The following is an 11,198-nucleotide window of genomic DNA, read 5'->3' as shown; positions in this document are numbered from 1 at the left end:
GTGACAGGGTCGGCAACTTCCCAAAATGCCTAAGCAATCTTTCTGGGTTGGCCTTTAAGGCACTCTTCTTTGTGCCGACTTTGCTGGTGATGTCGCACCCAGTAAGGCTGTGTACAGCTGGTAGGACTCTGCAGAGGTCATGTCCAAGTTTTGTATACATGGTATGAAGAGGCACATATCGAGTGGTTTCTCCAACTCCAGCACGTACCCACAACTCTTCCAGGCCTTTCCCCAGAAACACTGGCATATGGTACAGCAGAGCAACAATCACATCCGTGTCACTGGTAATGACCACACACACCCTATGTTCATTTTCAATGCAGTCCAGGACATGCAGAGGGATGCGCAGGTCCGCCTCTTCAAAATTTGATTGCAAATGTGGCAGGGTCTTTTCTACACCTTTGTAGATACTGCGGCATTGCCATTCTTCCTCCTGTCCAGTCACCTGACCGAGCACAGTTGGGTATTCTGCCATGGGGGAAACACTTGAGCAGATGTACTTGTAGATTAGTTTTTCGAGCAGATCTTTGTTGCTGTTGGAAGGCCAAAAGGAATCCATGTGTTTCGGTAGCTGGGATGAAGGATCGATCGAGGTGTATTCTATGGGCACCTTTTCAGCTCGCCTCTTCCTCTCACTGTCCTTGACAGAGGCCTTGTCTGGATACATGTCAAAGACGAAATCACAGCGTCCAAACCTGCGGTACCCTTCAGATGTTGAAATGAAAGTGGCAAGTAGGTCTTGAAATGTTGAAAGTTTGCTGAGGTTCACCTTCCGAACGTTGGCCATCACATCCAATACGAAAGCTGAATTGTTTCTGTGATTGTAGTTGTAATCTTCAGGTTTGAGATTTGCCTCTAACTCCTTGATCAGCAGACTTTTTGCAGGCTTAGTCATCATTCCTTCATTATCAAACAGCACTGGGGATGGCACTACATCATATTGCAGGAGGTCTTCGGTCTTGAGGCCACGTTCCCTAGCAATCTCAATGTTTCTCTCTGCTATGTTCATCTCCCTAACTGTTGACCTGATAGTCTTCTGTTGCTTGTTGTGGATGGTTTTCATTGTCTTCAGATTTGCACGGTGAATGGTGCTGCTGATTCGGGCAGTTTTCTCGACGAGCCTTTCTTTCCTAAATTCCAGGTACCTCTCTTCCCCCTTTTTTAAGGCACTCAGCATGTCCTTTCTAATGTTGTCGGTCATGACCTCCTTTGTCACGTAGTTTTGCAAAGTTGTGGAAGATGTTGCTGCTAGTGGAGATCCTTTCTCATCAATGAATTGCATCATCCTCTGAAGCTGTGACTCTTTGTGGTCAGTTGTGGACTGCGATGATTCATGATGGCTGTAAGTCTCGTGTGTTCTGTCCATCACATTTGCGTATTGGCGATGAAGATTCTTCACCGCCATCATCTCATGGTAGATCAAATCCCATTGAGCCACATACTGCTTTTGCTTTGCATGCCCAATGACACCATCACAGCACTTGGTTGACAGGTTGATACTTTGCTCTAATTTCTGGTCTCCCCCAACGGCAGTGAATCGCCCAGGCTTTTCTTTGATTGAAAAGTTTCCCTTTGCAAAGTTCTCATAGACTGATGGTGCAGTCTCAGGAAGACGTCTCATGTCCTCCAGGTAGAGAGAACACCACCTCAAGTAGTTGGTTGAATCATATGCAGTGAACAAGTACAAAGCACGTTGTACAGCATCCAGATGGAGCTCCCAAAGTCCTTCACGATCAGCCCTCAGAAGATCTCGCACCACAGTCATCATATCCAAGAATGTAGCCCAGAATTTGAAGTTTTCATTAGATTCAGACCGTGCTTTGATAAATTTGTCCAAATTGTCAACGAGCTTTAGGGATTTCTCTTGAAACTTGTCCATACATTTCTGACTCTTAGTGATGTCTTTCTTCTCTACAGCAGACTGAATGTCTTTCAGGATGGCAAGCTCTTGGGTGTATGGATGGATGCCTTGCTCAGCAAAGAATTCTTGGTAGAGGAGACGTTCAAACGCTTCTCCGAGAGATTGCATACCCTCTAGACAGCGCCCGTAATGGCCACCATTCAAAACAGAATTTTCAATAACCGTAGGACCAAAGACACCAGCTTCTAGCCAAGTGACCTCGGCCCCACTTCCTGCAAGTGACTTGCCAATGCACTTGAGGACAGTTTTGATTAGGTGAAATGTCCCAAGGCATGGCACCAAGGCGCGAAATTCATCTGGCCGCAAGAGCTGTATTTCCCGAACAATGCAGTACACTCCTTCATCACAGTACATAGGTATCTCATTCTGGACAAGTTGGGAGTTGATCTCCATGAAGTTCTTCATTGCTGTATACACTGTAGAGTACTGTGTGACTGGATGGGGCAGAACTGGAAGAAAGGCCAAATTCTTCTCAGGAATGTCCTCTTCAGTCCAAGTGGAATTGCTTGCACTCCAGGATGGCATCATCTGTGACTGAGGGTAGATTGAAACTTTATCTGCACTGAAATCTAGTCGTGCAAGTGACCAGGCCAAATCCTTCAGTTTTGCTGATCCAGCTGTGGAGGAAGTGTAAACATCTTCTTGCACATCATAGGTAGTGGGAATGTCTGGGCGTCGAGCATGCTTGTGGAAATCTGATAATACCTGACACGGAAGGACCTCCTTGAAAGCTTGTGGACCATGTTTGACTTCGGTGTCTGATATCTTTGGTTTGTGAATTGAGGAGGGTGGCTTATCCTGGAATAGGACAGTCACTGTATCATGTTCTGATACATTGGCACCTTCATGGTCCCAGTTGTCGATTGCACCAGAAGTAAACTGCCCTGGATCAAAGTGGGATGGCAATCCAACACGATCTCGATTATGCTGTGCTGTGAATGATGCAAGGTCGCATTGATATCTGCGGAGTTCAGGATAGCTTATGGCAAGCCCTTCATGGTTCAAGGTTTGTGTGACTATTTTGCCCCCACGTCCAAGAGAATGGACAGACTCTGCATTCATGATGTGCATTGGTGTTCTCTCCGTCCTTGGTGGTGCACGTAATACATAACTTGAAAGAGAGACTGTACCTTTCTACATTGCTGGGCTGAAAGTGCACCATCATCTCGCAGCTTATGTGGGTCATCAGAGTCATCGTCAGGCGCTTCACTGGCTGGGGTATCCTCCGTCATGACATCTGCTGCTGCTTTAGTGTAAGTTGCAGGGTTGAAATTATAAAGATGACCAAAAAATCGGAGAACAGGTTCAGGAATATTCATATGACTCAATGCATGCTTAAGATCATGGGCATCACAAAAACTTTCTTCAAGTCCAAAGTCAAATGCATTTAAAGCTTCTCTGATCACTGTAGCACAAACCTGCACAGGGTCTACAGAACGAATATGTTCAGCTATACACTGTTGGGAACACTGAACACCATTATGGATTTGTTTCTGGCACTTGGGTATGTGAAATCTATTGCATTACCAAACTGGTCCATCAAGAAAACTTTCACATCCCTATTGCGGAAGTTACATTTTTCATCAATTTTGTTCAGTTTGTCTCTGATAACACTCAGTTCGTACCCTTTACCGTCTTTTATACCTTGCTCTAATTCATCAGCAATCTCATTCCATGCAAGCCGTTTCCGAGACACTTCTGGTTTTGGGGCTCTGTCACGTGTGTCGTATTTGTACAAGTATGTCGTCATGCAGTCCTTGTGATAATAAAGATTGGCCCCAAACACAGCAGAGGGATCTTGCAGGTCACAGGTCCTAACAAAGACATCATCTTGGAAGAAGGCTGTCGCGGATAGGAATGATGAAGCACGGTTTGATTCACAAATTCGATACTTGCTGTAATTCTTCTTATACGATTTTTTGTCACATATTATGCAGTTGACATCTCGAAGAGTGGTTGCCGTCTTTGGAGGATTGCGGGCCGCCTGGTAACGAGGAAGCTTTTCAACTGATACACCATTGTCATTTAACGTGGAGGGTCCCTGGGTATTTGTCAAACTCTTTCTCTTTAAAATTGACTTCAGTGTGGAGGCCATAGTATATGATTTATAACAATCATTATTCATATGGTACACAAAACTATCGTCCGCGATTTGCTTAAGTCTCTTTGAAACATCATCATTCCTAACTTCACTTGCTTCTCGTATCCGCTTGCGGCCGTTGGAGTTGTTCAACACCTTCTCGCCTGAAGTTGTCTGACAAACGATGCATTTCGTCGGATCAACTGGGGGAACCTCCGGTGATCCAGAGAGCGTCACAGCATCCATCACCTGTAAATATACAATAAAGTGTGGTCATTAAGAAGTCAGTGAAGTATCCTGGGGTATATTTCAAGCCAAATACATAGTCCTGGCTGGGGGGATGTCTGTGTATGTAGCGCTATCACTATTACTACAACTATAACTGTAACTGCGCTATCACTATAACTTTAACTATAACTAGTAACTGCGCTATCACTAAAACTTTAACTATTCGGCGAACTCCGACAACAATGCGGTATGTGGTCCGTACCCGACCACTCCACACGTACATTTCTCTTGTACAGAAAATCGCCAAAAATGCATAATTTTGGTCGAGAAATCATATCAGTACCATTGAAACATGTTATAAAAGTGTCTGCTATATCTCAACATGATAAATAAAAAGGATTTTTTACTCTAAGACTATTTCCTCGATGGTTATTAAGCCAAACCTGAATTCCAGCATTTCGGCCAAATTAAGCCGAGGTATAATTGCATATTGAGCTCTGCAGAGAAGACGTACCAGGTGCGAAAGTTCTACCCAACCTTTTTTGAATGTCCTCATCATATGGAAGAGGAAAATGCATGGTTTAGCTGTAAAAGAGAAATGTACACAGACACCCCCCCAGAGCCAGGACTATTATGGACATGATGACAAGTAATGTCCCATTGCAAATGTAGATATACCAAAAAGGTAGGTAGAGAAGTAGTATGCCACAAACTTTAGCCCAAACAGGATTGATGGACATTAACCAATCATAGCCCAAGCTTAAATGTTTATTTTATTAACAAATTTACATCAGTTTGGTATCACAGTTCAGTATTAAGTTGCATGAATTGAAAAAATGTACACAAAACCATAGGCCCAAGTCAAATATTTATGAGCTATTTTATTCTGACTGGGTATAGTGCAGTGCTTCTCAACCTTTTCTCTCTTCTTTCAAGGTGGTTAGTGACTAGGAAATCAGATTGGAAGAAATTACCTAATACAGTAAAGCCTTAGTCTAAGGCTGCATAGTGAGGCCTCAGATCTTACAAACTTGTTAAAATACTTCAGTAAGAAAAATCTCTTCACATCCTCCATAAGGCTGCATAGTGGGGTCTCAGCTTTTACAAACTTGTTAAATAACTCTGTAAGAAAAAATATCTTTCGAGTTCTTCCTGTCTCCTGCTTCAATGGTTCCTTGGAACCATTGAAGCAGGAGACAGCCAGAGGATGACAACCAGCAGGTGGAGGTGGACGGGAGTAGTGAACAACCAGGGTTGGTGTGTGTGTGTGTGTGTGTGTGTGTGTGTGTGTGTGTGAGAGAGAGAGAGAGAGAGAGAGAGAGAGAGAGAGAGAGAGAGAGAGAGAGAGAGTGTGTGTGTGTGTAATTCACCTCGGTCGTCTGCTGGTCACCCAGCCAGTCTTCCCCATTACGAAGCGAGCCCAGAGCTCATAGACCAATCTTCGGGTAGGACTGAGACCACAACACACTCCACACACCGGGAAAGTGAGGCCACAACCCCTCGAGTTACATCCCGTACCTATTTACTGCTAGGTGAACAGGGCCCACACAGTAAGAGGCTTGCCCATTTGCCTCGCCGTCCCGGGACTCGAACCCGACCCTCTCGATTGTGAGTCGAGTGTGCTAACCATTACACTACGGTGTGTGTGTGTGTGTATTTACCTATTTGTGTATTACAGGGCCCAAGCTAAGCTCTCTGTGCCCTGCCTCCTTAGCCACTCCTGTCATCTGATTGACACACACTGCGTCAACGACATCACTGCTCAGTTTATTCCACTTATCAATACTACTCCACTTGTTCTTCTCTCTTCTAATGTGGTCAGCCCCAGTTTCCTCAGCCTTTTCTCATAGTCTAACTCCCTGAGTCCTGGTACCATCCTTGTTGCCAGCCTCTGTACCCTTTCCACCTTCTTCACATTTTTCTTCATATGCGGTGACCAGACGCAAGCTGCATATTCTAACTGGGGTCTTATTAAAGTGCATAGTATCTTCTTCATCATTCCTTCATCTAGGTAGTGGAATGCAAGACCAATATTTTGAAGCATGTTATATGTTTTCCCAAATATCTTGTTAATGTGTTTCTCCGGTGACAAAGTGTTTTGCACAGTTACTCCTAAGTCTTTCTCCTCATTGGTCTCTTCAATTTTCTCATCACCCAGCCTGTAATCCCTGTTTGGTCTGTATCTACTTCTTCCCATTTTCATAACATGGCTCTTGTTTATATTAAATTCCATCTGCCACTCTTTACTCCACTCATATATTTTATCAAGATCTTCCTGTAACTTGTTACAATCTTCCACATTCTTTACTCTCCTCATAATTTTAGTATCGTCCCAAACATATTCATGTAACTGTCAATTCCTACTGGCATATCATTAACATAAATCAAAAACATGATGGGACCAAGCACTGACCCTTGTGGAACTCCACTGGTTACCTTCTTCCACTCGGACTTCTTTCCTTTCACCACTGTTCTCATTTCTCTTCCCACTAAGTAATTTTCCATCCATTTTGCTAGTTTATCACTTACTCCTCCAATCTTCTTTAGTTTCCACATCAGTCTATTGTGTGGCACTTTATCAAAGGCCTTTCTCAAGTCCAGGTAGATAGCATCCACCCATCCCTCTCTATGTTGTAGTATGTCAGTCACTCTTGAATAAAAACATAATAAATTGGATACGCACGATCTTCCTTTTCTGAAACCAAACTGCCTTTCACTCAGAATGTTTTCACTTTCTAGATACTCACTCCACTTAGCTTTAATTACTTCTTCACATACCTTGCACAATATACTAGTCAACGATACTGGTCTGTAATTTAACGGTTCCATTCTACTACCATTCTTATATATAGGCACAATGTCAGCTCTTTTCCACTCTTTCGGGACTATTCCTGTTCGTATGGAGGTTTCCACAATATCAAATATGGGGTTCAACAATTGATCCTTACATTCTTTTAGCCCCATTGATTTATTAATATCCAAGTTACTTATAATTTTCCTTATATCTTCTTTAGTAACCATGATGTCCTGCATTTGCTTTATTTCCGTAGGCCTTCCTCCTGTAAAATGCTCCTCCTTTGTAAACACTTTGCAAAAGTTGTCGTTCAAAATTTCAGCTATATCTCTAGCATCCTCATATACTTCTTCCCCATCTTTTACCTTTTCTATTGCCTCCCTTTTATTTAGTTTTCCATTTATGAATTTGTAAAACATTTTAGGGTCACTATCACAGTTTTCCACCACTCTGTTCATATTCCTTTTGTGCTGTTCTCCTTACTTCAACATATCTATTCCTTGCTGTTTTGTAGACTTCTCTTGATAATACATCACTGTTTTTCTTAAGTTTCTTCCATGCCTTTTCTTTGTTCTTTTTTGCTTCTTCACAATTTCTATTAAACCACTGTTTATTATTTAAAGTCCTCTTTCTGTGATATGGCACAAACTTCTTCACAGCAGAGTTATATAAATCCATAAATTTATCGTATTTCAATTGCATATCCCCTTCCTGGTATATCATAGACCAGTCAATTTCATTAAAGAACTCTCTTATATAGTTATAATTTGCCCTAACATAATTTAATTTTTCCTCCCTGTGCTCCACACTTTTCCGTGCTTAATTCCGTTTCCAGCTCAAAACTTAGGACATCATGGTCGCTTTTCCCCAAGGGACATTCATGTTCAATTTCCTCTTTTAGGGAGATGCCCCTGGTAAATACCAAATCCAACCTCGCTGCAACATCCTGTCCCCTGCACCTTGTTGGTGATCTCACCCACTGTGTCATCAAGTTATTTGTTGCTACGTTTAACAATTCCTCTGCCCACTCACCACCATTCACCACTTCATAGTCTTCCCACACTATTTCCTTACAATTAAAGTCCCCGACTATCATCACTCTATCCTTTCTGACGAGTTCCTGCTTCATTCTGTCTAGAGTATTTCTCATCACCATTTGATACTGTTCATAGTTCCAAGCACTGGTTCTGGGTGGTATGTATACTGTTATAATATTAGTGTGTGTGTGTGTGTGTATAGTTCACCATGGTTACCTGCTGGTCACCCAGCCAGCCTTCCCCATTATGGAGCAAGCTCAGAGCTCATAGACCAATCTTCGGGTAAGACTGAGATCACAACACACTCCACACACCAGGAAAGCGAGGCTACAACCCTTTGAGTTACATCCCATACCTACTTGCTACTAGTTGAACAGAGGCTACACATTAAGAGGCTTGCCCATTTGCCTCACCATGCCCGAGACTTGAACCCAGACCTTCTTGGTTGTGAGCCGAGTGTGATAACCACTACATTACAGTGTGTGTGTGTGTCTCTCTCTCTCTCTCTCTGTAAATGGTTAGTACTCTTGGCTCACAACCGAGAGGGGCTGGGAGCGGCGAGGCAAATGGGCAAGCCTCTTAATGTGGAAATCTTGTTCACCTAGCAGTAAATAGGTACGGGATGTAACTCGAGGGGTTGTGGCCTCACTTCCCCGTGTGTGGAGTGTGGTGAGGTTTCAGTCCTAACTGAAGATTGGTCAATATGAGCTCAGTTCTTTCCATAGGGGAAAAGCTGGCTGGATGATCAGGAGGTGACCATGGTGTATAACACACACACACACACACACACACACACACACACACACACACACACACAGACCAAACAGGGATTACAGGCTGGGTGATGAGAAAATTGAAGAGACCAATGAGGAGAAAGACCTAAGAGTAACCGTGCAAAAGAATTTGTCACCGGAGAAACACATTAACAAGATATTTTGGAAAACATATAACATGCTTCAAAATATTGGTCTTGCATTCCACTACCTAGATGAAGGAATGATGAAGATACTATGCACTTTAATAAGACCCCAGTTAGAATATGCAGCTTGCGTCTGGTCACCGCATATGAAGAAACATGTGAAGAAGGTGGAATGAGTACAGAGGCTGGCAACAAGGATGGTACCAGGACTCAGACTATGAGGAAAGGCTGAGGGAACTGAGGCTGACCACATTAGAAGAGAGAACAAGGGGAGACATGATAACTATGTATAAATTGGTGAACAAGATTGACATATTGGACAGAGAGTTGATAAAGGTGACCACAAGTAATCATCTCCGAGGACATGGAAAAAAAAAACTAATAAAAAACATCTGTCTAAATGACGTGAGAAAGTACAGTTTCCCGCATTGTAGTATTGATAAGTGGAATAAACTGAGCAGTGATGTCATTGATGCAGTGTGTGTCAATCAGATGAAAGAGAGATATGACACGAGTGGCCAAGGAGGCAGGACACAAAGAGCTTAGCTCAGGTCCTCTAATACACAAATAGGTAAATACACACACACACACACACACACACTCTCTCTCTCTCCACAAAACAGTGCACGACCTCAACATTGTTTAATCTTCTGCAGTGGTAGTGGACCATGGAAGAGGAACAGGTGGCACCCTAAGATCAACCGGGTGAATAAAATTCTCTACAGTGGAGCTCAGCAGACTAGTGACTGTGCACATTCTGGGATAGGAGGCTGCTATGCAACACAAGCAGGGGTATTGGATGACAGATGTTCTTGTGACCTGGAAGGGTAGGGGAAGTAGCCAGAAATAGAACTTAATTAGTGCAAGTTAGATATTATCTACATAGTTGATAAGATTCATAAATGAACAAGAGAATGGAACATGAGTAATGAAAGAATGGTGGTTACTGCAAATAGAGTACTGATATTAATGTGTATAATTATTGACAAAATGTATATGTTGAGGGTAAAGGTAGTCAGCAAATTAAATACAAGGAAAAGAAATAAAAGAAGGCAGTGATAATTATTCTAAATTCTCAGGACTGCAAAGGCATTATAACAGCTAAGGAAAGGTGGTGATGGAAATGCAGGCTAAGGATTTAATACATATTCCATATTAGTTTTGTCCCTGAGGCTGGTGCACTTCTGCTTCTCTGAAGAAACCCAAAGTACACCCAAGTAGAAAACTACTTAGAGAATAAAGTATCATTACCACTTTCATGTGAATGTAAATATTCTTACAAGATGTTAATGTAGACAAGTGGCTGAATGAATGAATGAAAAGGGGGATGGAAGATAGACAAGTTAAATGCATTTCAAAACAATAATTTGAAAATACATTTCTTTTAGAATAAAGAAAGAAAACAACACACTGCAGTGATAATGCTAGAAGCCTACCTACTGAGCTGTGTTGTTGTCCTAGTGGAAAGAAAAGGCTGCTGTTATAGTGGTTTTCTGATTATATCAAGTTGATGAATTATTTACGAATTAATACACAATAGAAAAAAAAAAAAAATAAATAAATAAAAAGGGCTAACATTATATAAAAAATTTATTAAATGTTATAGGCATTCCTTATATGACTAATTAAAGGAATTTTCTTTTCTTTTAATCTTTGATTTTCATATATATATATATATATATATATATATATATATATATATATATATATATATATATATATATATATATATATCAAAACCACCAATTGTTTTTAGAAACCTTACCCCAAAATTCATATAAATTTCTTAACACATAATTTGTGGATAGATCAGATAAATACTATACAAAAACAGACAAACATCATTAAATAAAAAATACATATAGTCGTACAGATAAACATTCAACATTGGTGCATTTCTTTAAAAAAAATATACATTATTATTCATCACAACCATGAGCACCATAACTACTACAAAGCAATAAGAACAGCTTTAAGAAGCCATCAGGCCTACATGTGGCAGTCCCTATATGAAACATACCTACCTATTTCCACTGATCATCCTATCCATATACTATCTGTCTAATCTTTTAAAGCTTCCCACTGGATTAACACTAACAACCTGATTACTGAATTTGTTCCACTGTATTTGCAAAAGAATTCCTTCCTATTTTTTAGACATAATTTTTTTAAGCTTGAACCCAATATTTCCGATTATATCCTGACTACATCCTAAGAAC

General features: G+C 41.4%; 1 protein-coding gene across 1 annotated transcript; it reads right to left on the bottom strand.

The window, feature by feature from the left end:
• Nucleotides 1-3,371: 3,371 nt before the first annotated feature.
• Nucleotides 3,372-5,583, bottom strand: LOC123514602. The gene is made up of 2 exons (XM_045272571.1): nucleotides 5,204-5,583; nucleotides 3,372-4,250 (listed from the first exon to the last, which is right to left on the bottom strand). Exon 2 carries the CDS (start codon nucleotides 4,245-4,247, stop codon nucleotides 3,372-3,374), a length of 876 nt encoding a protein of 291 aa, XP_045128506.1. The 5' UTR covers nucleotides 4,248-4,250; nucleotides 5,204-5,583.
• Between the last annotated feature and the right edge of the window lie 5,615 nt (nucleotides 5,584-11,198).

The sequence above is a fragment of the Portunus trituberculatus genome, chromosome 38 (assembly GCF_017591435.1).
Source record: "Portunus trituberculatus isolate SZX2019 chromosome 38, ASM1759143v1, whole genome shotgun sequence".
NCBI lineage: Eukaryota > Metazoa > Arthropoda > Malacostraca > Decapoda > Portunidae > Portunus > Portunus trituberculatus.
The sequence above is the reverse complement of the archived record's forward strand: the minus strand, read 5'-3'. Positions and strand labels throughout refer to the sequence as shown.

What these genes read in the sequence shown, in the direction of transcription:
- LOC123514602 (XM_045272571.1), bottom strand. Translation starts at nt 4,247, where the DNA reads ATGGATGCTGTGACGCTCTCTGGATCACCGGAGGTTCCCCCAGTTGAT.